Source organism: Urocitellus parryii, chromosome 8 (genome assembly GCF_045843805.1).
Source record: "Urocitellus parryii isolate mUroPar1 chromosome 8, mUroPar1.hap1, whole genome shotgun sequence".
Lineage (NCBI taxonomy): Eukaryota > Metazoa > Chordata > Mammalia > Rodentia > Sciuridae > Urocitellus > Urocitellus parryii.
In genome coordinates this window covers 7505660-7532176 of record NC_135538.1, presented here as the reverse complement: position 1 = coordinate 7532176, position 26517 = coordinate 7505660, and the positions used below count along the sequence as shown (strand labels likewise).

The following is a 26517-nucleotide window of genomic DNA, read 5'->3' as shown; positions in this document are numbered from 1 at the left end:
CTCAATATTCTTAGCCCCCATCTGGCCCATACATACTTTTTAGTCAATATTGAGGATTTTCTGTAAGACAGCTGTTGCATGCCACTCAACAAAAAGTTACCTTCTCAAGACTTCCTCCTAAGCTGGTTCTAGATAGAGCCTCCAGGCAGGAGACAAGTGAATATATTCTTGTCTCCAGAAGAATATATTCATATTTAATGCCCCTGATGTGCTAGGAGCTACATAACAGGGTCATGATGCAGATCTTATAGTCTAGTAGAGGAGACAAATGAAATTAGGAATTATATGGTAAATGAAAGGTAAGGTGAGGTATAAGACACTAGGGGGTGGGAGTGGGAGGTCACCAAATACAGGAAATTGGAAGCTTTCCTGAAGTAAGTGAAGTTCAAAGGGTGTAGATTTCTGGTTTCGTAACAGAAGATAGTTGTTAGACTGCTCAGTGAGATTTTAAATAGAGAAGAAACAAAGGTGGGAAGAGTTAGATATGATTTGGGCTTAATTGTGTTAAATTTGATGTGCTTATGGGAAACTTAAGTAGAGAAGACCAGTCAGCTCAAGAGACAAGGAGGTTGGATAGGACTTCACAGCTGTCAACATCAGGTGGTAACTGAAGCCATGCAATTGCCTGTTAGTAAGGGACAAGGGAACGAATGCAAAGTAGGAACCTTGGGAATTATGTTAAGGGGCAGCAGAGCAAAACCACAAAGGAGAGTGAAGACTGGCCAGAGTTAAGAGGAAAATATGTTAGAATAAACCTGAAACCAGGGGAAAGTTCTTTGAATTCCTTGGACTCTCATATGCTTGGGGATAGGGAACAGCGTCTGGATTATCAGAAAGCAGAGAATTGCAGTGCACTGCTGTTCCCATCACTACCCCAGACCCTAAGGATTTCTTTCAAAGGAAACACCACTATTCAATTTTTTCCCTCTCAGAGACCCATCTCTGGGGCCTACACTGCAATTATCTGCTCTGGGTTATTTGACCCATTACATCTCTGCAAATCTTAAAGTAGGTTCCCAGTACCTAATGATTTTTTTCAGTCTACTTTGAAGTTCAGGAGGATTCTTTCTCCAGACTTGTCAACAGCTTTTCCCTCCACAATCTTGTGACATGTTCTCTTGTTCCATTATATAGTGTTCTCAACCAACTGCAGTGCTTGCCTAGAAGCCCTTTCCTTCCTAGCATAGTAGATTCTGCCTTGCTGAGAACATGGGAGTGAAAGACCCCAGCCCAACAACGTCAGGCCTAGTTACAAAACCACCGAGGCATGCGAGACACCTACGCAGGCACCAGAGGAGTTTTTCAAATAATCAGTTAGGTGTAACCGGTTGAGAAAGGACAGAGAACCAGGTCCCAAGGCATGCCTGAATAAGCAGGAACAAGAGGACCAGAGTGCAAACATGTAGCTTTTATGTGGTTTTTCCAGTAACAGAGGAAAGAAACAACTTTGCCCTTTTAGGTAACCTATATGCTGAGTTTAGAATTAACTAATGAGAAACCTATTGCTTACCGTGTGCGAAAACTGCCCCTTTACCCTATAAATATCTCTGTATCCCCAAGCCCGGTGTGCCAGCTCACCAAAGCTCCGGCTGAGGTTCTGCTGGGCACCCACAGGCGCCTGTGTCTCAATAAACACCTCTTGCTTTTTGCAGCCAGTGTTTCGTGTGATTCTCCTTGGACAGGGAAACGGGGGTCTTTCAGGAGTTCTCTGCAGGCAAGCCAGCAAGCTGGGCAAGCAAACAGGATGGGTATTCTTTCAGAACAGTGGAAGCCCCACAGCTGGCCTGCAGAGGTATTTCCAAGAGGAAAGAGCTAAAGCTGGCACTAGGGCACTGAGGTTCTGGGGCTGGGGTTGTGGGGTTGTGCTCAATGGTAGAGCACTTGCCTAGCATGCATGAAGCACTGGGTTCGATCCTCAGCACCTCATACAAATAAAGGTTCATCAATATCTTAAAAAAAAAAAAAAAAAAAAAGCTAGGAGATTCTGATTTGGGCCCAAAAGGGTATAGAAAGAGTTTGAAACAGAAGTGACCCCGCTTAATACACACACCCTTTGCCTTTCATCATCCAAACTGCCAACTATCCATCAAAGGAAATTCTGATTGTCAGACAGGAGGACAGTGCAGTTCCTTACCTTCTAGAAGAGGCCGGTAGTGCCGGCCCACCAAAGGCAAGGTGAGTCCTCCAGGTCGCGCCAAAGAACCCATGTAGCGCCCAGAGAGAACGAAGGGTTACTGGCTCGCGCCTGCGCAGAGCGGACCACGCGGAGGCGGCGGGGGCGGGGCTGCCTCAGGCTCCGCCCCCATGCGCGGCCTGAAAGCCGCGGGGAAGAGCTTTACCACCCTCACAGGCGGCGCTGGGCAGAGGCGGTCGTGGCAAGATGAATGCAGGCTCAGACCCCGTGGTCATCGTCTCAGCGGCGCGGACTGTCATAGGTGAGTGACTGGCGGGTAGGCGCGGGGTCCGGGCCCCCTGCGCTTCAGTAGTCGGGCCAAGGGTCGGGCCCGTGTGGTGTGGGAAAAGGGTGGACAGGAGGGGCCATAGTCCGGTCGCGACCCCCAGTACTGCGGGAGGGCTCCAGCGCCCTGCGCCTCCCTAGCCCCGGCCTGCGGCGCCGCCCCTTGCTCACCTGCTGCGCTCGCTCCGCCCCTCGTCCTCGGATTGGCTCCTCGTGGTAGAGCCACTGTGCTGCCAAGCCCTCCTATTGGCTGGAACAGGGAGGCGTCTTCTTGAGAGACCCCTGATTGGCCAGCTCCGGGACACGCCATTTGTCAGCTGTGGTCGCTGGGGCTGAACCACTGGTGGTCTGAGCCCAGGCACTGGGCGGAGCGGGTCTGGTAAAGCGACCGTCAGCTGTGGTTGCCTCCACCTCCTTAGTGGGGCAGAACCCTTGGCAGCGTGGGGCCGCATCCACACCTTCCGTGGTCTTTCTAGATGGCGCCCATCGCCCTGGCTCAGGCTACTGGAGTCCCGAAGCGCGTGGTGGGCTTCTGCAGCGCGCCCAGGGTTCAGATCTCTGCTCTCTCCACAATTCTTTGTAGGCTCATTCAATGGTGCCTTATCTACTGTGCCTGTCCAGGACCTGGGCTCGGCTGTCATCAAAGAAGTCCTGAAAAGGGCCACAGTGGCTCCGGAAGAGGTTTCCGAGGTTATATTGGGACATGTTTTGGCAGCAGGTAACTCCTGAGTGACCTCAGGAAAGGATAGGTTTATTAGAAACAGCCCCGCCCCCCGCCCCGCGCACACACCACACACAATTGCCTCCATACATTTGCCCCAAATTCCCCCTGCTAGGATTTATCCTATCTTCCTTCTCCCAGCCTTGTAACTTCTTCAGCTCGGGATTCGGCTTCTTTACATGCTTTTCTTGAATGTTCCTACATCACTAACCTACACTGCCTTTCCATTCCTTAGAAGCAGGGCCAGCCTGATACATAGAAGAAATGCATTGTCCTCCACACATCAGTGAAAATGTATTACATTCCTCCTATGAGCCTGCACTGTGCTTATCACTGTCTGGAGGAAGATGAGTCCTGAGAATGCCCCCATGGTACTTCCAGTTCCTGCTGGGTTTATAAATCAGTGATCAGTGACCATACCTAATTTGATATTAACACTCATTTTGGGGATCTAGGAGTGTAGCTTAGTGGTAGTGTTACCGCTGTTGACCGGTGACGAGTTCTTGCTCCTCGATGTTGAAGAATAACACCAAAGAAGCACGCCGAGGCAAGGTCAGAGTAGAAATTAGAAATTTATTAAAGGACAGAAGAAAAGACTTCTCCCGGAGGAAGAAGGGGACCCAGAAGGTGGAATCCGTGGAAGTGCAGTTGTCTCCCCTTTTTATAGTTCTTTCAGTGATGGAATGTAGGTTGGAAGGCCTCAGGGGTGGGACACAGGTGGGCCAAAGAAGTAGTCTGAGCAGGAAGGACTTCATTATCACTTCTTTGTGATGGGCTGTCTTCAAATCTGCTGGGGGCTATTCATTAATACTTCTTCCAGGTGGACTTTGGCCTAGGGCCTCTTCAGGACTTCATTAACATTCCATGAGTTGTCCTGTTTTCCCTGAGTCATTCCCAGCATGGCCTCCATTTTAGATTTCACTCGGTATTAGACCTGATTTACCTAACTACACTGACTACCTAACTTTAAATCTGGCTTCAGTAGAGTGCATGGTTACCATGTATGTGGTAATGGGTTCACTTTCCCGCACCAAAAGAAACAAAAATATTAGTTCATATTCACTCAATACTATAAATTCTAATTAATTGTAGTAATCATTCATAATACCCAAAACTAACTTCTGCCCCTACCCAGGCTGAGACCTGATGCATTTATCTGTGTACAGGTTGAATATCCCTTACTCAAAATGCTTGGGACCAGAAGTGTTTTCAATTTGTTTTTTTGTTTTTTTTTTTTCAAATTTTGAAATATTTGCTTATACATACTGAGATATGTTGAGGCTGGGACTCAAGTCTGAACATGAAATTCATTTATGTTTCATATATGCCTTATTCACACAGCCTGAAGGTAATTTTATATAATATTTTTAATTGGTTCATGAAAAGTTTGTGTCACAGCTAAAGATCCTGGAAGGTTTTTTTTTTTTTCCTTTGGGATCCTGACTTTTAACTTTGACCTGTCACATTAGATCATGTGTGGAATATTATGACATGTCAGCACTCAAAAAGTTTTACATTTTGGAGGATTTTGTATCTTCAGAACAGACATACTCAACCTATATTTGCAGTTCCTCTTCCTAATTCTGCTCAGCTTCTCCTTATGAACCTTAAAAGATTTGTATGAATTGTGACACTTTATCATGACTCTCCAAGACTTTAAAGTATGACTGTAACAACCTCAGCCTGATTGTGTTCTGGCCCCTTCCTCCTTCCTGTTTTCCCAGACCTGTAATTCAGATTTTTTCATTTTTCATAGGGTGCTTCACTACTGGTTTCTCTCATACCTCCTTCCATGTTTCATTGACTTCTTTTTTTTTTTTTTTTTTTGATACCAGGGATTGAACTCAGGGCCACTTGAGCACTGTGCCACATCCCAGCCCTATTTTCTTTTTGTATTTTATTTAGAGACAGGGTCTCACTGAGTTGCTCAGTGCTTTGCTTTTTGCTGAGGCTGGCTTTGAACTCACAATCCTCTTGTCTCAGCCTCCCAAGCTGCTGGGATTATAGGTGTGTGACTGATACCTACCCAGCTGTTTCACTGACTTCTATAGTATATCTTACATAATTATGATAAAAATAAACGGTTGTGGGGGTTGGGGCTGTGGCTCAGTGGTAGAACACTTGCCTAGCATGTGTAAGACACTGGGTTCAAACCTCAGCAGCACATAAATAAATAAAATAAAGGTATTGTGTCCATTTACAACTAAAAATGTAATTAAATAATTTTAAAAATTAAAAAAAATATATGGTTGTGAACTTGGGCATGGTGGTGCATGCCTGTAATCCCAGTGGCTGGGAGGATCACAAGTTGAAAGACAGCCTCAGCAACTTAGAGAGGCTCTAAGCAACTTAATGAGACCCTGTCCAAAATAAAAAATTTGAAATGTGGCTCAGTGGTTGAGTGCCCTTGGGTTCAATCCCTGGTAAAACAAAACAAAAAAACCCAGCTTTGTTTATTGAGGGCCTACTAAGTGCAGGGCCTCTAAACTCTATGCTAAGTGTTTCCCTTTTGCCTCACTTAATCCTTTTAATAAATGTGTTGAATCCTAGTATCTGCATTTTACAAATGAGTAAATGAGACTTTGAGAGGTCAAGTAACTTCCCAAGGTCACAGTTTGAAGTGGAGGTAGCACATGGACACAGATCCACCATACTTCTTAAACCAGGTATCTTCCACAATCATGTAATAAATATTCAATGAGCACCTACTGTGTGCCAGGCACTAATCAAACAGTTAGTGATAAGCACTGTGTCAGATAGGAATCCTCATTTTCATTCTATTAAATGCTTGCACTATTATGTTCAGTAATCATTTCCTAAATTTAGGGTTTTGTCTTTTTAAGGTATTAAGAATTTCTTTGTGGAGGAGAAAGCTTCTATCTGTTAAATAGCTGAAGAGCAGCACAAGGCAATATATATTCAAGGTCTAGACTGACTCATGGAGACTTATAGGCCTTTGTGCTTTCAGTGCAACTTAGCTGTGGGCTTTCAAAAAGTGGCAGGTGGCATAGTTGGCAATTTTACATGTAGTTGCACCCTGATATTTTATCTTTCTCCTTGATTGTGTAGAGTCTTCTGTTCTTCTTCCAGGTTGTGGGCAAAATCCTGCTAGACAAGCCAGTATGGGTGCAGGGATTCCATACTCTGTTCCAGCGTGGACCTGCCAAATGATCTGTGGGTCAGGCCTAAAAGCTGTGTGTCTTGCAGCCCAGTCTATAGGGGTTGGTGACTCCAGCATTGTGGTTGCAGGAGGCATGGAAAGTATGAGCAAGGTAAGTCCTTTGAAAAAATGCCTCTCAGTGACCTCTCACTGATAAACTTGTGCCCATACCATTGCAGAATAAGCTGATGCGTATCAGAACTGGAATCAATAGTAAGCCAACAAAAATTGGACTCAACCTTGACCCTACCTATGTGTGTATTTGTCTTCAAATTGGAAGGGAAATTCCATTTGAAGAAAAAACCTCTCTTGGGGCTGGGGATGTGGCTCAAGCGGTAGCGCGCTCACCTGGCATGCGTGCGGCCCGGGTTCGATCCTCAGCACCACTATACCAACAAAGATGTTGTGTCCGCCAATAATTAAAAAATAAATATTAAAAAAATTCTCTCTTTCTTTCTCTCTCTCTCTCTCTCTCTCTCTCCCCCCCCACTCTCTCTCTTTAAAAAAAAAAAAAAGAAAAAACCTCTCAACTGGAACAGAACCCATTGTTTCCAAAGTATTGTTACTGAAGCATACAGTATTTTCTAAATCAAACTCATAATGTTAGTTGTGTCCTTGGTTTTAAATTTCTTTCCAATTTGAAGAAAGTCAAATTTAGATGTTAAATTTTTTTAACATTTATTTTTTAGTTTTAGGTGGACACAATATCTTTATTTTATTTTTACGTGGTGCTGAGAATCGAACCCAGTGCCTCATGCATGCTAGGCGAGCGTGCTATCACTTGAGCCACATCCCCAGCCCCTAGATGTTAACTTTTATCTTCCTGCATATGACAAGGAGAAACCCAGGGACCAGACTTTGTTGGCCTTTTGGAGGTAAACAATGTGGAAAAGAGAACCGCAAAGCGGTGCTCTTCTCCAGTAGGTTTGCCAGGTGGGAATTGTCTCACTAAGTCAATCCTCTAATTGGCACAGAGGTGAAAAGACAAAGGATATCCCCTGCTTTCTACTGAGGCGGCTCAGGTCTGATCTGGGAATCCACTAGTCGGAGGCCAGTTCTCAGCTATTGCAGAGAGTCAGAAAGAGGCAGAATGAAGGTAGCAAAAATGATCAGTGATTTTGATGGGATCCTATGATATACTTTCTTAAGTGCTTTTGTACATATCGTCACAAAAGCCCAGTAGGATTGATGATATTATTCCCAATTTACGGGGAAGAAAATTGATGCCCAGAGTCGGCATTTAAGCACAGCTTTTGTTTTGTTTTGTTACTCTGAGATGGGTCTTTTTTGTTTTTTGGTACCAGGGATTGAACTCGGGGACACTTGACCACTGAGCCACATCCCCAGCCCTGAGTTGCTTAATGCCTCACCATTCCTGAGGCTTACTTTGAACTCTCGATCCTCCTACCCCAGCCTCCCGAGCCACTGGAATTACAGTCAAGTGCCACTGTGCCCAGCTTGAGAATGGGTCTTGCTGTGTTTCCCAGGCAGATCTCAAAATCCTGAGCTCCTTTTGAATCAGCTTCCTGAGTGCTGCAACTTGGGCATGTGCCACTCTGCCTGGCTAAATACAAGTCCTGTGGATCCAAGCCCATTACTCTTTCCATTCGGTTACAGGTGCCAGTGAGTTGGTGGAAGTTAAGAAATTTCTACCCAGAAATCCCTCTTATTAGTCAACCTACTTATTCTCATTGTATATATTATGTCTCCTGTCAAAATAAGTAACACATTGTTAGCATTACGGAAGTCCTTAGGTGAATGCTTCAATTTACAGATAATTAGTTCCCTCTCTGGAAAGAATAATGGGATTCTGCTTCTTTTTTTTGAGGGGGTGGTGGTACTGGGAGTTGAACTCAAGCCCTCTACCGCTGAGCTATATCCTCAACTTCTTTTAATTTTATTTTGATCTTATTAAATTGTGCATTCTGGCCTTGAACTTTGATTCCTCCTGCCTCAGCCTCTTGAGTAGCTGGGATTGCAGGTATGCATCACTATACCTGGCTACAAATGGGATTCTTAAGGAAATAAGACACCAAATGGACAGGGTTGAGGGAGCCGTAGTGGTGGGTAGGTGGGAGAGTAGTCATTCCCCTTTTTTTGGACCAGGGATTGAACCTGGGAGCATTTTGTGCTGAGCTACAGCCCCAGCCCGCCTCTTTTTTTCTTTGCTTTTATTTTGAGATAGGGTTTCGCTAAGTTGCCCAGACTGCTTGAACTTGTGATCCCTTTGCCTCAGCCTCCTGAGTAGCTGGGATTACAGGCATGTGCCACTGTTTCTGGCTTAAATCCACTTTTATTTCTTGTTTCCAGGCTCCTCATTTGGCTCACTTGAGAACAGGAGTAAAAGTGGGGGAGATGCCGCTGGCTGACAGTATACTCTGCGATGGTCTGACAGATGCATTTCACAACTACCATATGGGTATCACAGGTAAGGCAGAGGTAGCTGAGCATACACTAACTTTAAAAAGGTTGAAACAAGTCAACCTCCAGATCCAGCAGCCAGCCTACTTGACCTTTGTCTTAACTGGAAAGCTGAGTGTGGAATGGCACCCAGAGGACACTGATAAGTGTATGGTGTTCAGTACTTTATGGTGATCGGCTGGCCAGCCTACATTTCCTTTGGGCCTCATGCCAGAAAGTGGTCACAGTTGTAGATGCCAGTGTTCAGAACAGGGCTTTGGAGGATGGAGTGTATTCAGGCAAGGAAGTAGGCCGTGCCTCCCAAATGCCTGCGGCTAACTGACTCCATCCTTAAGTTCCCACACAGTGTCCTCCAGCAGTATGTCCCACAGGCCTGGCAGAAGGCAGATATCAGTACAAAATGTGTGGCCACAAAGTGGGCCAAGAAGACTGAAGCCAGAGAAAAGAAAGCCAAGATGACAGATTTTGATTATTTTAATACACGAAGGCAAAGAAAGTGAAGAGAATAATCAAGAACAAAGTAGGAAACGTCACAGGGCAGCACTCCGGAGAGTGTCCCCTGGAAAACCACTTGCTGGAATGCTGCTGGTGTAGCTTTTGCTGCTGCTGCTTGAACCTCCTCCTAACCCCTAAGAGTCCCGTTTAGTCCCTCCTCCACTTTTAGGTCATCTGTCTTCAAGCTTCAATACTTTCTTTTGTTTAATCCACTGTTCTTGAGGCTTTCAAATGAATTTTTCATTTCTTTTCAAAAATTTCTCTTTGGTTCTTTTTCAAAATCTTTATTTTTGAACTGCTCATTCACATTCTGCATTGTTTTCTTCAACTCATTCAACTGGGCTGGGGTGGTGGCTTAGTGGGTAGAGCGCTTGCCTAGCATGCGTGAGGCACTGGGTTCGATCCCTGGCACCACATAAAAATAAACAAATAAAATAAAGGTATTGTGTCCATCTACAACTAAAAAAATTTCAATTCATTCAACTGTTTGAGTGCTTAAAAAAATCATTCTTTTGAATTCCTTGTTTAGTATTTCATCCACTTTAATATTTCTGAAATCTGTTATTATGGAGTTATGAACTTTAGGTGACATTACCTTTTTTTTTCTTCTATTTCTTGTATTTCTATGTTGAGATTTGCAAATCTGTTGGGATTAATCTCTCTTCCACTTTTATGTGGTGTCCTTCTTAGTATGAGGCTTTCTTCTGCTAGCGAAACATGGGATATTGGTTTGTTGTATGTGTTGAGTTTATTTTCAACTGGACTCCATAGTGTGTAATCTCCCTGTAGCTTCTTTAGTTGTGATTTGTGGGTTTGCACAGGGTGTAGTGTTTCAGAGTGGGCGATACCATGAGACACTCTGGTGCTTGAGAGTGGTGTGGGCAGCACAATATGTGGGATGTGCCTCTGTGGCCACTTCTACCATGAGAGTGGCAGTCCTATCAGGAGCTGGAGATTTCCAGATGCTATTCATAGTAGCTCTGTTATAAATGATTATGATGCTGGCTGCTTCCGTTGTGTTGAAGCACCTGAAGCTCTTTTTCTGGTACCGGGGATTGGACCCAGGGACACTTAACCACTGAGCCATCCCTAGCCCGTTTTTTAATATTTTATGTAGAGATAGGGTCTCACTGAGTTGTTTAGGGCCTCTGGGATACAAGTGTGCGCCACAGCACCTGGCCCTAAAGCTCTTGTTCTCTTTACTGGAGACTAGTGCAGATCTGGGTGCTTCACCAGGAAGGGCAGCGGCTGGATTCACACGGCTCCTCTGTGGGAATCGCCTTCCGTCCTACCAGCCCTGTACAGTGGGTCAGGTATGGCTGTGGTTGATGTAGAGAACCCACTTAGATGCGATGTCAGCCACTGTTGTGCGTCTTCTCTCTGCACCACTGTGGAAGTTTCTGCCTGGGAGCCAGCATGGGGACAGGTTCACAGCTTAGGGCTCATGTCCCTCTTCTTTATGTAGAACTTTCTGCCAGGATTTGAGCGGGCTTCTGTTGTAGCTCAGAGGCTGAGCGTCTGTCCTAGTGTGCATGAGGCCTTGAGCCCAATTTCAGCACTGGAAGAAAAAGAGAGAGAATAAAGCAAAACGAAAACAGACAAAACACCAAGGGGAGAATACTTACATAAAAAAATAAAAAGGAGAAGGAAGAGAAAGATAATGATACAAATAGAAATAAAAAGGAAAAAATGAGAAAGGCACTTAAAAATTTAAAATGAAATAAAGTAACAGACTAAAAGAAAATAAATAATAAAAAGTAACAATGACAAAAAAATAACAGGAGTCAATAATTCCTCCTGGCCAAGGTGCTCAGGAAATGCGAGTGAGGGCCGCTGGTCATGAGCTGTGCCCGTCATCTCCCTGGGTCTCCTAGGGTTGGAATCCACCAAGTACTGGGTGAGGGTCGGGGATGGGGGCTGTAGTTTGCTGGAATTTCCTCAGCTCTCAAACCAGTTGGGGTGCATGCAGGCTGTGTCAGATCTTTCTTGCCCAGTGAGTTAATGCAGATGTCGTCTGTGCCAGAGGTATATTCTCTTCAGAGGTTTCAGCCTGCACATCCAGGGCCTGGCAAATGCTGGGCTGTGGCAGTCAAGAACTTCTCACCAAGTTTGGGTGGAAAGCCACCTGTCCCAGGAGTATATTTGCTCTGGAGGTTTTTAGTCTGTGACCCAGAATTGTGGCAAATGCCAGAGCCTCCCAAAGTGGGAGTGGCAATTGAATCACTGAGTTCTGGGCTGATTGAGGATCCCGGGAACCAGGTGATCTGCTATCCTCAATCCCAGTGCCTTCAGACCTGGGCCCTGCAAACACCAGACCAACTGGTATTGCTCCCCATCACAGAAGCCAGGTTCACTGAAACCACTGATTCCAGAGTGCTCTCAGCAGTGTAAAGCTCTTTGCAAGTTTGTGTTGGCGACACTGCCCTAAACCAGGAGTGTCTCATGTGACTGCATTTCCAGTCAACATAGCGGGGTGTTACTGGAGATTGTAGGGTTTTTTTTTTTTTTTTCAGTTTTTGGTGGACACCACATCTTTATTTTATTTTTATGTGGTGCTGAGGATCGAACCCAGCGCCCCACGCATGCCAGGTGAGCGCATTTCTGCTTGAGCCACATCCCCAGCCCTGGAGATTGTGTTTACGCCAGCTTTTGTACCCCTACAGCAGTATAGTTGCATATAACAGGATCTTTCTCAAGATGGCTTCTGGCTGTAGCTTCTGAGAGGCTGGGAATGCACTGAATTCCTTCTCTGAAGCTGGCTTATTGTGCAGTCTCCAGGTCACTTATTTACTTAAGCTATTTGTCCAAAGGTTGCAGCCTTCCTGGTCATGCTGCGACTCTGTTTCACCTTTACCCCACCCCCCAGTGGGGAGCATCCCCTTCCCTAGTCGCCCCGTGCCAGGTGCTGGGGTCTTCTGCTTCTTTTGCTTTCTTATTCTCCCTGGTTTCTGGTTTTCATCAGGTTTGGTTTTCTCTGTCAATGTCAGTGGTCACCATGGCCACTTTCCCTCAAGCAGTTACATTGCTGTTGTTTTGTTTCTTTTCTGTGGAGGAACAGTTAGTGCATGGGGACCTCTACTCTGCCATCTTCCCAACTTGCTAATCATTTTTATATCCCTACTTAGAAATGCATAATTCCTCTTTAATGAAATGAAATAAGTATTCTCTCCACTTTGTGAATCCTTGACATTCAGATATGTTAGAGATGGGACCTACTTGGATTGGGGATATGGCTCCGTGGTTAAGTGTCCCTGGGTTCAAACTCCCATACCTCCCCCCCCCCCAAAAAAAAAACCCAATAGTAATAGAATTGAGATGTACCCCAGGTTTTCTGGATCAGTCCCCTCATTTACCAAATGAGGAAACAGGGCCTCCAAAGAGTGGTTCTTTCTGTAGTAGAAGCAGTATCAGATACAAACCAGTACTTCTGGTATGCTGAGAGCCACAGCCTAGTAGGGATGGCGCCAGAAGGAGTGGTTAAGAGGTGAGCCAGCAAGCCATTAAGATGATGATAATTAAATTATAATTGCTGTGACTGGATGATGCTGGATTGAAACAGGCTGTGTATTGAGTTGTATATGGACCCCTGTGTATTGAGTTGTATATGGACCCTGCTGTCCGACAATAGGGCAGCTTCTGCTGCCTCAGGCGCCTGCTACTTTGGAGTCCCCAGTGGAGTTCTCGTGGGGTGCCCGTTGAGTTCTCATGGGGTGCCCGTTGAGTTCTCCTGGGGTGCCCCTTGAGTTCTCATGGGGTGCCCCTTGAGTTCGCGTGGAGCCCAGTGGAGGGTGAGAGAGTTCCCGGGGAGGCGCGTGGAGTGCTGGTTGAGTTCGGGCAATAAAGTTGTTCCTGTTGGAACCTACAAGTGCCTCGTGGAGGCTCGGTTATTTTGTGCCCTGCCAGACTGCGGCACTGGTACTTAACTATTTTTTTGCACTCCACGTTACATATTAACCAGCTATCTAGAAGGCCCCTGGTTTTATGTTTATTGACAATGCAATTGGTAAATCAAAATAACTCATGCTTTTTTTTTTTTTTTTGGTGATAGGAATTGAATGCAAGGACACTTTGCCACTGAGATACATCCCAGCCCTTTTAAAAAATTTTATGGTGAGAGGGCCTTGCTAAGTTTTTGAGGCTGGCTTTGAATCTGTGATTCTCCTACGTCAGTCTCCTGAGTTGGTGGGATTATAGGTGTGTGCCACTGCACCCATCTCCATATTTTTTATTGGGGTACTGTAGTTGTATGCAATGGTGGAATTCATTGTTACATGTTCCTACATGCACATGACAACATGACAATATTATTTGGCCAGTATCATTCACCAGTGGTTCTCCCCTCCTGCCTCCCCCTGTCTACCACACGGCCTGCGCAGTGGTTTCATTAATGAGGTTCTAGGCATAAAGTTAGTTAGACGAGATCGAAATAAAAACACAAGACTCAATTACCTTAATTCTATTGCTAGGTCCGAGACGGCTCCCCTCTCTGGTTCGCTCCTCTAGCCGCCCAGCAGGGCAGCAAGGATTACTCAGGGCTAGCAGGAGAGAGAGAGCGAGCACGCCGGGGAGTAGCCTTTTATTAGGGAACCAGAGATTCAGGGGAGAATTCCATCCAATGAAGGTTGAGGGGGGGCTGCACTCCAAGGTCAGGGTCAGCGATTGGGTCCCCGGGGTCAGTGGTCAGGCACACCCCCACACGGATGGGCTCTCTCATCAGGAGAGGGACGGGAAAAACTTCGACATGTGCCAAAGTGCCTCAGACCCTCAACGGGAGGCACCCGATCACGTGTGAGAATGGCTTCCCACACCCCTGGCTCTTTTCTTTACTCTCCTGATCTCCCTTTGACTTTCATGAGATTCCATACCCTACCACCTTTTCCTTTTTCCTCTCCACTTTTGCATGTGAGAGAAGGCATAGGACCCTTGACTTTCAGAGTTTGGCTTATTTCACTTAACATAGTGTTCTCCAGTTTATTTATTTTCCTGTAAATGATATAATTTCATTCTTCTGTGTGGGTGAATAAAACTGTATTGTGTATATGTACCGCATTTTCTTTATCCAGTCATCCATTGACAGACACCTAGGCTGTTTCCCTAGTTGGGCTATTGTGAATTTTGCTACCATCAGCATGGGTATGTGTGTATGCTATAGTATGACGACTTTAATTCTTCAGGATAAATACCGAGAAGTGGTATAGCTGTGTCACATGGTTCCATTTCTAGTCTTCTGAGGAATCTCTGCAGTGATTTCCATAGTGGTTGTACTGATTTACAATCCCACCACCAGTGTAAAGGTGTTCGTTTTTCTCCACATACTCTCAAGCATTTATTATTGTTTGTATTCCTGATGACTGCCATTGTGACTGGTGTTGATGAAGTCTAAATCTCAATGTAGTTTTGATTTCATTTTCCCAATTGCTAACTTTGTTGAACATTTGCATGTATTTGTTGACCATTTATTTGTATTTCTTCTTTTGAGAACTGTCAGTTTAGTCAGTTTAGTTCATTTGCCCATTTATTAATTGGGTTCTTTGGTTTTTTGGTGTTAAGTTTTTTTTAGTTCTTTAAATATTCTGTATATTAATCCTTTGTCAGAAGAGTAGCAAAGGTTCTCTCCCATTCTATAGGTTCTCTTCATATTGTTGGTGTTTTTCTTTTCTTTTTTTTCTGTGCAGAAGCTTTTGATGCCATCCATATATTAATTTTCGGCATTAATTCCTGAGCTTTTAGAGTCTTATTGACAAAGTTATTGCTTGCACCTATATGTTAGAATGTTGACCCCACAGTTTCTTCTAGAAGTTGCAGTTTCTGATCTTATTCCTAGGTCTTTGATCCAGGGTAGAGCTTGTCTCAGTATTCTACATATGAATAACACCATTTGTTAAAAAGGCTGTTTTTTTTCCTCTAGTGTTTTCAGCACCTTTGTCAAGGGTCACATGACTGTATCTGAGTGGGTTTGTCTCTGTCTTCTATTCTGTACCATTGGTTAATTATCTGTTTTATGCCAGCACTTACAGTTTTTGTTACTATAGCTCTATAGTATAATTTGAGGTCAGGTATTGTGATGTTTCCAGAATTTTTTTTTTTTTTACTTAGAATTGCTTTGGCTAGGGCTGGGATTGTGGCTCAGCAGTAGAGCACTCACCTAGCACATGCGGGGTATTGGGTTCCATAAAAATAAATAAGTAAAATAAAGGTATTTTGTCCAACTAAAAAAATATTTTAAAAAAATTGCTTTGGCTATTCTGAGTCTTTTATTCTTTCAAATGAATCTTAGGACCGCTTTATCTAGTTCTGTGAAGAATGTCATTGGTATTTTGATGGAGATTACATTGAATCTGTATATCGATTTTGGCAAAATGGCCATTTTAACAATATTAATTATCCATGAGCATGGAGGGTCTTTCCATTTTCTTGGGTTGTCTCCAATTTCTAATATTCATTGTAGAGGTCTTTCATCTCCTTGGTTAGGTTATTCCTAGATGTTCATTTACTTGTTATTGGTCTGCTTAGGTGTTTTTGTTCTCTTAATTCAACTTTAGTAGGTCATATATATCTAGAAATGTATCCATTTCTTCTTGGTTTCCAATTTATTGGAGTTTTCAAAATAATCCCTAATATCCTTTGAATTTCTGTGATGTCTGTGGTGATTTCTCCTTTTTCATCTCTAATTGTATTAATTTGGGTCTTTTTCTTTTGTTAGGCTATGGGCTAATCAATCTTGTTTATCTTTTTCAAAGAAAAAGATTCTTTGTTCATTGTTCCTTTTTATATGTTTTTCTCAATTTCATTGATTTTTGACTCTGATAATTATTTCCTTCCATCTATTGGTTTTGGAATTGGTTTGTTCTTTTTCAAGACCCTCGAGTCAAATGCATCATTAGATTTATTTGGGTTCTCTATGATTTTCTTTTTCTTTCTTTCTTTTTTTTTTTTTTAAAGAGAGAGTGAGAGAGGAGAGAGAGTGAGACAGAGAGAGAGAATTTTTTTTTAATATTTATATTTTAGTTCTCGGCAGACACAACATCTTTGTTGCTATGTGGTGCTGAGGATCGAACCCGGGCCGCACGCATGCCAGGCGAGCGCGCTACCGCTTGAGCCACATCCCCAGCCCCCTCTCTGATTTTCTTATGTGACGTGACACTCAGCTATCTTTCTTCTTAGAACTGTTCTAATAGTGTCCCAGAGGTTCTGGTATGTTATATCACAATTCTCATTGGATTGTAAGAATTTTTAAATTTCTCCCAATTTCTTCTATCACTTATTCATCATTCATAAGTGTGTTGTTAAATCTCCATGTGTTAAAATAGTTTTTCTAGTTTTTTTTTTCCTAATTTCATTTTATTATGATCAGATAAGATGCATGGACTTGTATCTTTTTCTCTGTGTCTGTGTATATGCTGAGTTGCTTTGTGGCCTCAAATATGTTCTATTTTGGATGTTTCCATGAGCAGCTAAGAAGAAAGTATATTAAGCTGATGTCAAACGAAATGTTCTATAGATGTCTGTTAAGTCCATTTGATTTAAATTTTTTAGGTCCAAAGAATCTTTACTGCATTTATGTTTGGATGAGTAATATACTGATGGGAGAGGTGTGTTGAGATCATCCACTATTATTGTACTGGGGTTGAGGCTTTAATTTCAGTAGTGTCTGTAAAGGCAAACTCTTCTTTTTGATATAAAACCAGTTAGTCCATATCAAAAGAATGTTGGCATTAGAAATCATGAATGAAAGCTAAAACTAATGAAGAAGTTTAATAAGAAGATATTTTCCTAGACTTAGAACAACTTCCCATAACTTACTGATTAATTATAAATGGAAAAATAGTACCTGTAGAGTTAGAAACCTGGCAGATACCACTGTAACCAGGGACCAAATCTGACATCATCTGGGATACATTGATTACTTTCATGTCCTGACAAGATTCCTGAAAGATCATGCCATGACAAGATTCCAGAAAGATCATGCCATCATTTGGTGGTATTCTGCCTTTAAGCAAAATTGTCACATATAAGCTTGAGGAAACATGAGACAACCCAAATTGAGGACATTTGATTAAGTAGCTGGCCCATGCTTCTCAAATTTAACATGCACAAGGCCCTGGGTTCAAATTTCCAGTTAAAGAGGAAAAAAGAAAATGTGTAGTTCAAAGTCCTTTTCATAGAGCAGACCATGCTGAAGAATCTCAGAGCTGGAAGAGCAAGTTTATGAAACACAAAGGTAGTCTAAAGAATGTTCCAGATTAAAGGATACTAGAGATGAATAGTTAAATGATGTAATACATACTCCTGCATTGGATTCTGTACTGAAGAAGAAAATATCTTCCTATTGACTAGTAGGATGATAGGTTAAATTTGAATAGGGACCAAGAATTAGACAGTAGTATTAAATTTTCTGATTTTTATAACTGTGGTTATGTTAAAAAAAAAAAGGCCTTGTTTTTGGGACATGTACACTGAAATTAAAATTCAGGGTGAAAGGACAGTGTATCTCCAGCTTTTACTCAGATGGTTTGGAAAGAGAATGTTAAAGCAAATGGGGCAAAAATGGCCTGAGTCATTGCAGCATTTTCAGATCGCTGCCAGGACAGGGCATTGCAGACAACGCCCAGCATTGCACCTCAGCCCACTAGGAAGCCTGCTAGTAGGTGTGGTCTGCACTGCTTTAAGTGTGGACAGCTTGAACTACCAAAAGCCAGTTTATGAAAATGTTGGGTTTTACTTTGTTTTTCCACAGCTGAAAATGTAGCCAAAAAATGGCAAGTGAGTCGAGAAGATCAGGACAAGGTTGCAGTTCTGTCCCAGAACAGGACAGAGAATGCACAGAAAGCTGGCCATTTTGATAAAGAGATTGTACCAGTATTTGTATCTTCTAGAAAAGGTGGGTAATAAAAATTATAATTTAAACCTTGACCTATTTATAGTAAGAATCATATATAGGAATTTTTATACATTTTTATCTTAGGTTTTTCAGATTGCAAGGATATATCCTGCTTATATCTGAATGTAGGGGAGAGGAGATGCTGTATTTATGGGTCATGGTAACATAGAAAACTGTTATCAGCCATTGGCTTGTGAGATTATTAAGGGGCAACAGCTGACCTATTTCCCATATAAGCTAAACTAAACCTTCTCAGAAGTCAACATCCATTAATTCCTGTTGCTTCTGTGTGTGACTCATATTCTAGAGAATGGTCACATGCCATTGTCTAACACAGAATGCTGCAATCAAGTTCCTTCATTGATAACTGACATCTCACCTCCAGGCAATCTTGAGATTGGCTGTTAAGACTTCCTGATTCACTCAGTTTTAACCAGCCAAAAGTGCTACGATGCAAACTCTAGCACCTTTTGCTTTTACATCTCCCTCAGGAAAGGTTACAGATTTGGAACATATAGTAATTGTACTTTTCTTCTACTGGAATGAGTGGGTATATATTAACAATCTTTCTGCCAAATATGAATCCTCATTTCTGGGAAACCTATCATTCCCAGGACAATCTAAATCTTGGCTTCTCTTCTTGTAGGTCTCACTGAAGTTAAAACAGACGAGTTTCCTCGCCATGGGACTAACCTTGAAGCCATGTCCAAGCTAAAGCCCTACTTTGTTACGGATGGAACAGGAACCGTCACCCCAGCTAATGCTTCAGGTTCAATTTTTGATGGGTATCTGGGGAGATATATTTTCTGCAAGGTCTAACAAGTGAAGTGAATACCTTTTTAATACACAAAATGGTTCTTAAAATTCATTTTAGTTTAAGGAAGAATTCTATTTGATCATTAGCCTATATTGAATTTGATTTCTTGGTAGTCCAACTAGACATAGAAAATACAGTATAAGGCTGGGGAGTGGCCCAAGCGGTAGCGCGCTCGCCTGGCATGCTTGTGGCCTTGGTTCGATCCTCAGCACCACATACAAAGACGTTGTGTCTGCCGAAAACTAAAGAATATTAAAAATTCTCTTAAAAAAAAAAAAGGAAAAAAAGATATACAGCTGCCTTTATGCTTTTCTAATACAGAAATTCCTAGTACCCTTCTGTGATTCCTGAGTATATTTATTCCAGTAGAGACTTCCTAAGTCTCTACTACTCCACTGCTATAACCTCTCCATTCTTTCTCTTTTTCCCAATATGGTAACTGAACCAAGGCACTTTACCAAAGCTGCAACCACAATGATTTTTTTTTTTTTTTGACAGGGTCTCGCTAAGTTGCTCAGGCTGGCCTTTAGGTTGTGATCCTCCTGCCTCAGCCTCTTATGGTTGGAATCACAGGCACATGCCAACATGCAGGGTCAAACATACCAATTCACTTTTTTTTTAGTGTTGGGGCTCAAACCCAGGGCCCCATGCATGTTTCACAAATGCTCTACCACTGAGCCACATTCCTAGCCCCAAATGGCTTTTCTACCCTATAAAGTCTGAATTGTGGCAAATGGCTTTGCCAAGATGGCCAAGTAATTTAATGTCTTCAAATGGAAAAGTGAAATTCTTTTAAGTAAAATTAATGAGCATCGTGGAAATCAAGTCGCTTACATTTTATAGGAATGAATGATGGTGCAGCAGCTGTGGTTCTCATGAAGAAGTCAGAAGCTAACAATCGTGGGCTTTCACCTTTAGCAGAGATTGTTTCTTGGTCACAAGTAGGTGTGGAACCTTCCATCATGGGAATAGGACCTATTCCAGCCATAAAGCAAGCTGTAAGTGTAACTTTAGATCTCATCCTTCACTCTAGGTAAGAACTCTTTAGACCAATAATCTGTGTTCCCGTATTCAGTTCACTTCACTTCTAATTTCTGCTTAGTCTTCCTACTACTTGGGATGCCAGGATTGTGCTTGGTTTTGTCAGGTTTCATCTGCTCTTTCCCTTTGTAAAACACAAGTCCTTATTGGTAGCTTTGTTTCTTACCATGAAGAGCAGCATTCGGCTCTTTTCTATTCCATCACCTTACATGGACATGGACATGACTGATGCTACTGGTTCAATATTTATGAATCTGGAATTTTTGAGGGATGTTTTTAAACAGCACACCCTTAACCTTTTGGATAGAATTAAATCATTGGGCTGATCTAGGAACACCACATAGTGGTAGTTTAAGAGATCCTTAAATGTGGAACATTATCTTCGTAAGTCAACAAACAAGGTTTAACTTTAAGGCTTTCAACCAGACCTATATCCCATTTATCTTTCTTTAGGTTGCTAAAGCAGGCTGGTCCCTGGAAGATGTTGATCTGTTTGAAATTAATGAACCCTTTGCAGCTGTCTCTGTTGCAATAACTAAAGAACTTGGATTAAACCCAGAGAAGGTAAATAAAAAGAAAAATCAGTACAATGAAAATATGAAATAGGGTTGTCCGCTTGGCAGTGGATGATATTGGGACAGATTAATTACAAAATAACAAAGGGGGACTGCAGTTGTGGCTCAGTGGTAACGCACTTGCTTAGCATGCGTGAGGCACTGGGTTAGATTCTCAGCACCACAAACAAATAAAGGTCCATCAACAACTAAAAAATATTTTAAAAAATAACAAAAGGTTGTCACCAATGCATACCAAAGGTTATGATTTTATTTCTAAGCAGTCATGATGAAAATTGAGCTTGAAAGTTTTGACACTTAAGTGGACAAAGATATTTGGGATTTTAACCTCTATCTGGAGATCAAGGATCTAAGAAGAATCTTTTTCTTCTTAGGTCAACATTGAGGGAGGGGCCATCGCCTTGGGCCATCCTCTTGGAGCATCTGGCTGTAGAATTCTTGTGACGCTGTTACACACATTGGAGAGAACTGGTGGAACCCGTGGTGTTGCTGCCCTGTGTGTGGGAGGTGGGATGGGAATAGCAATGTGTGTTCAGAGAGGATGAAATACTTAACCACATTGTGATAACCAAAGTGAGGATGGAGACCATCTTCACAAAACAGAAGTTGATAGCATGTATACTACTCAAGGTATAAGACATTGCATTTAACATTGTTATAAATGAAAGGGAGATTCAGATCAGTCATCAAGGGCTCCAGAGTGAACAGCATCTTCATAACCTCCATGCTTATCATCTTTACTTTCTGGGTGTAATTTAATAAGGTCATCAATCCGAAGAATGGTAATTGCCGCTTCTGTTGCAAATTTCAAGCTCTTCACTTTAACTACAGTTGCTTGCTTGTTATCTCGAGGTTTACCATTGATCAAATCAAGACCAATCCTACAATTAAGGTGAAATAGCTGATTAAATGATTTCCCACAGGTTGCTTAGGTGTCCTGTTATTTCCAATTATTCCATTCAAATATTAATCTTGAGAAATACTGGCTTTATGGTTACACTTAACAAACACAGCACTGTGCAATACAAAAAGGAAGAAACCCTGTTCCCAGACATCTAAAACACGTTATGTGCTGCATGATAACATTTTGGTCAATGAAAGCCCAAATATAAACATTGGTCCTTCCTAGAAGATGATTACTATTACCTATACCTTACAATGTTCTCATGATGATCACTGTGAAAAGGAGAAAAACTATATGCTTACCATTTTAGATTTTTACGTTCTGGATTAACTTGAGCCTCATTATGAAAAGCTCTTAACTTTGCAACCAGATCTATGGAGTCTTGGGCAGCATTAACTGCCAGTGTATTAGGAATAACAAGAAGAGATCTTGCAAACTCTGCAATAGCAAGCTGTTCCCGAGAGCCCTAAAAGGAAAAGATAATTAGGTTCTTTTCAAAAAGGAAAATCCTAAGGTTCACAGCAGCAATTAAGATCCCAGACAAAGCATGTCAACAAAATGCCAATTATAGCCCCTCTTGAAAATCAACTCTTACCATGCTGGTTGCATAGTTTTCAAGGTATATGGAAAGGGCTGCTTCTACAGCACCCCCACCAGGAACGACAGATTTCGACTCCAAAACTCTTTTCACCACACAAAGAGCATCATGTAAAGAGCGCTCCATCTCATCACACATGAAATCATTTGCCCCACGTAAAATAATCGATGCAGATGTTCGTGCCTTAGTACTAATAAGAACAAAAAGTAAAACTGTTAAAAAAGAACATTTATGAATACTATACAAAAAGAATATCTAGGGCTGGGATGTAGCTTTGTGATAGCTCTACCACATTTGTCTAGCAAGCTCAAGGAATTGGGGTTCAATCCCCAGCATTGTAAAAAGTGAAAAAAGAGGGCTGGGGTTGTGGCTCAGTGGTAGAGCATTTGTCTAGCAAGTGCAGAGCTGTGAGTTCAATCCTCAGCACCACACGAAAAACAAACAAAAAAAAATATATAAAATAGAAAACACTGTCTAGACCATGCAGAAGAGATGAAAGTAACTTCACCTCAATTTACAATGGCCCCATATTGTTTTATCCCACGCGTATAACTGCTTACATCACTGAGAGACTATAGCAGCAAATAAATGGGAAGGAAATTTTTTACGATGAAATCTGTATAGCTTTAATTTGGAAAGTAGCTCTTACTTTTTGATTAAGATCAACTCATCATCACAAATTCTCTCCTGGACCACTTCTTCTGCTTGTCCCAACATTGTAGCTTCAAAAGTTTCTTCACCTTCCAAATTGGCCAGGGTTGACAGAATAGTTGCTATAGGAGTTAAAAAGATCTCTAAATATTGTTTCCCATGATATTAAAGTCTTAAATAAAGAAACATGATAAAAGTGATGCATTACAAATTAAAGGTTTACAGCTAATTATCAGATAATTAACAGTTATATTTTATACTAATATGAAACTATATCATTTTGAAGTGAATAAAATCAGTTCATGAATTCCCAACATACTAAAGAACTTTTCCAGTTCATGAAAAATAGCTCTATATTTATTGTGGATAGTGCTGAGTGTTTTTGAAGCTGCTCAGTGCCAGTACTCCAATGTTAGGCTTGTGCCAGGGTGTCGCGACCCCTCGCCGGCAAGGGAAAAAACGACACAGGATTCTTCCTTTAGCAGTTTACTCATAATGAAAAGACAGGAACAAGAGAAGAAAGCGCGTGCCCGCCCAAGCGGTCGGTCTGCCCTAGCTTAAGTACCCAGCCCCGCCAATGAACCAGCACCACGTAAAAGAGTCTAATAGGTGCAGCGCAGCGGAAGCAGGCCAGAGCCCAGCCCACAGCCCAACAAGGAGTTGTTTAACAACTCTAACGGCTGAGTCATCAGAAGCAGGAAGCCAGCGCCATTTTCAGGGTGCGGTCGCCGGCTCCCAACAGTTCCCCCTTTCTGTTTTACAAGCAACAGGTAAAAGTAGAGGTCCTATCTCCATTGTGCAAAAAATGGCCGCAAATAATGGCACACTCCTGAGGGGCGCCTCCCCAGGCGAGTCACCATTTCGACCGATGCCTTTTTCATGGAGGTGGGACGTCGACATCAAACCCACAAACAATAGGACATGCTTTTCTTGGGACTCAAACCTAGAGCTCCCAAGTGCAGTGCCTTGCCTCGCATCCTGTATCGTGACGATGGTGAATGAAGGGGGACAGCTGAGGCTGCCTTCGTAATGCAGACAAAATTAAGCTGGCAACACCCCAAGAGAAAGACACGGACAGTAGAGAAGGGGAGAAATTCGGTTGTAACATCCGCTATTGTTAGATAAAGGTCAAGACGTTCCCGTGGAGCACATATGTCGTGGCCTTGTGAGCTGGCCACCTTGACATGCAGAACAAGGAATTGGGGGCTGGGCCCCGGGGGCCAGGGAAGGCCTGCTTCCAGCAAGTCAACCTCTCTTGCATGTCAAGGGGAATCAAGTAGCCCCTGTCTTAGGTCGTCCACTGTCCCTGCACTGCTTACCCGTCTCTGGGGAGGCCCCATTCCCCTGGCTTAGGTTGCAGTGCAAGCGTGGAAGTTGCCCGTCACTGGGTACTACAAGATCAGCTCAGGGTGTTGTGGCCAACAGGACATTGTTATGGTAAATGTTCAACCGCCTCCAAATACAGGACCCATGACCATCACCATCAAATGGCAGGTGTAGTTGGACCATAAGATTAGCTAGCAAAGATCCTAGTGCAGAAAGGCAGGGAGGAAAGATCAACATGTACAGAGAAACACAATGTGTCAAATAATGAAACAGTAGAAAAGTTATCAATAGCTGCTACAGTATCCATAGGCAAGGTCGGCCAATCCAGGGTGGCAGAGTCATTAGTAGTGAAGAAAAATGAAATCACACCAGTCCGAGAAATAACGGGCAATGGATATGGCCACGTCTCTATCACCGCCCAGAGGAGTCGTTCTGCAGTCCAGACGACCTCATGTCCGATCACCATCAGGAGAAGCATCAAGCACCTCATCCTGTTCATCTTCATTCCTCCCTCCTGACGGGGCTTGAGGAACTCTCCGCACGAGGCGCTCTGGCACCCACAATGGTTCCGTTCGATCCTGTGGGAAAACACAGACAGCACCTCGTGCCCATGCCAGCATGGGATCAGGCCCATACCATTGTCCAGAAAGTACATCTTTCCACTTAACATGCCCAAAATTCGGGGCAGAGGGCAAACAGTGCCTAGTCGCAGCAGAGCGCCCTTGGATGTCCAGATTCAAAAAATTAATAGTGAATAGAGCCAGGGAGAGGCGCTCTTTCGGGGTGTGGCCTAAGCCAATTCCCCCTTTTTGTTTTATTAACATCTCTTTTAGAGTCTTATGAGCATGCTCTGCAATACCCTGACCTTGTGGATTGTAGGGTAAACCATGGACAAGCTGGATACCCATCTGGCTGCAAAAGGAAGAAAACTGTCGTCCAGTATACGCTGGACCATTGTCCGTCTTAATGGTCTGTTGCAATCCCCAGGCTGTCCGGGCTTCCAAGCAATGCGTAATAACACTTCCAGCCTTTTCACCAGACAAAGCAGAAGCATGGATAATGCCAGAACAAGTATCTACAGACACATGGACATATTTAAGTTTGCCAAAGTCGGGAACATGAGTGACATCCATCTGCCATACAGTTAAAGGCCGCAAACCACGAGGATTTACGCCTACAGAAAAGGGATGATGCAAAATGATACAATTAGGACAATCCAATATAATCTGCCGAGCATCAGCACGGGAGATAGTAAAGCGCTTCTGGAGTGCTCGTGCATTAACATGAAACTTACCATGAAAGTTTCTAGCTTGATCCAAGGAGGAAACAGGGAACACCCAAGAAGAACGAGTAGCAAGATCAGCTTGGGCATTGCCAGCAGAAAGAGCACCCGGTAAACCTGTGTGGGCTCGAATATGCAAGGGGTAAAAACAGGCGGAGCGATTCCAAATCAATGTTTGAAGATGGAGAAAAAGGGAAGACATTACTCCTGATGTGTGTATGGGACCCACTGCTTCCAACACCTTTAAAGCTTGAACTACATAAACAGAATCTGAGATTAAATTAAAAGGAAACAGACATTGTTCAAATACTTTTATGACAATTTGCAGCTCCACCCATTGTGGATTGCCAGGAGCAAACTGATGTTGGATAGGAGGTTGATCATTTACCACATAGGCTCCAATACCAGTTTTAGATCCATCTGTAAAGATATTTGCAGCTCCTGGGATAGGCGTAGAAGAAGTGATTTTAGGGAAAATAATAGGATGTTCCTTAACAAATGTAATAAGAGGATGTGAAGGATAGTGATTATCTATCTCTCCTGAAAAAGAGCATCGTAATATAGCCCAATTATCCAGGTTAGCACACAAAACTTGAATTTGTTGAAACGTATAAGGAACAATCACAGACGTTGGAGAAAAGCCAAAAAATTGTATACTTTGTTGTACCCCTAACATAGCTAAAGAAGCAACTGCATCAGGATAATACTCAAGAGATTTTCCAGGGGATATACGTGGATGTATCCATAACAAAGGACCATCTTGCCACAAAACTCCAGTAGGTTGCCGTACAGTGGCGAGCACACATAATTGAAGAGGCTTATCCTCTTGAAGCCTGCAAAGGCTAGCATGTTGTATAGCCTTTTCCACTTTAAGCAACACTGACCTGGCTTCCTCAGTAAGATGTCACCTTTAAGAATTTCATACAAGGACTTTAACTCAACATTGGAAATATGCAAGTAGCCCCTAATCCAGTTTATGTCACCCAATAATTTCTGAAAATCATTTAATGTATGTAATTTATCAGTCCTAAGAGTTATCTTTTGGGGTGTAATAGTTTTACAAGAGATACTAGCACCAAGATAATCAATAGAGTCTCCTGTCTGCACTCCACCAGGTGAAATAAGCAAGCCCTTCAATTGTAGCAAATGCACCAAATCAACACAAGCCGCTCCACCTGAGTAAAAGT

General features: G+C 42.8%; 2 protein-coding genes and 1 non-coding gene across 3 annotated transcripts; 1 reads left to right on the top strand and 2 right to left on the bottom strand.

Annotated features, from left to right (window-relative positions):
* The first annotated feature begins 2318 nt into the window (after positions 1–2318).
* Positions 2319–21119, top strand: LOC144256565 (acetyl-CoA acetyltransferase, cytosolic). The gene is made up of 9 exons (XM_077801763.1): positions 2319–2435; positions 3042–3176; positions 6270–6451; positions 8650–8767; positions 17993–18136; positions 18783–18905; positions 19797–19951; positions 20448–20558; positions 20944–21119. The coding sequence occupies exons 1-9, from the start codon at positions 2381–2383 to the stop codon at positions 21112–21114; spliced, it is 1194 nt and encodes a 397-aa protein (XP_077657889.1). The 5' UTR covers positions 2319–2380; the 3' UTR covers positions 21115–21119.
* A 127-nt stretch (positions 21120–21246) lies between these two features.
* LOC144256645 (T-complex protein 1 subunit alpha-like) lies at positions 21247–25003 on the bottom strand. The gene is made up of 5 exons (XM_077802008.1): positions 24994–25003; positions 22721–22844; positions 22069–22261; positions 21776–21939; positions 21247–21450 (listed from the first exon to the last, which is right to left on the bottom strand). The coding sequence occupies exons 1-5, from the start codon at positions 25001–25003 to the stop codon at positions 21249–21251; spliced, it is 693 nt and encodes a 230-aa protein (XP_077658134.1). The 3' UTR covers positions 21247–21248.
* Positions 22540–22667, bottom strand: LOC144256747 (small nucleolar RNA SNORA20). Its single transcript, XR_013344234.1, has one exon. It is a non-coding gene; the product is annotated as a small nucleolar RNA SNORA20 (small nucleolar RNA).
* Positions 25004–26517: the final 1514 nt, after the last annotated feature.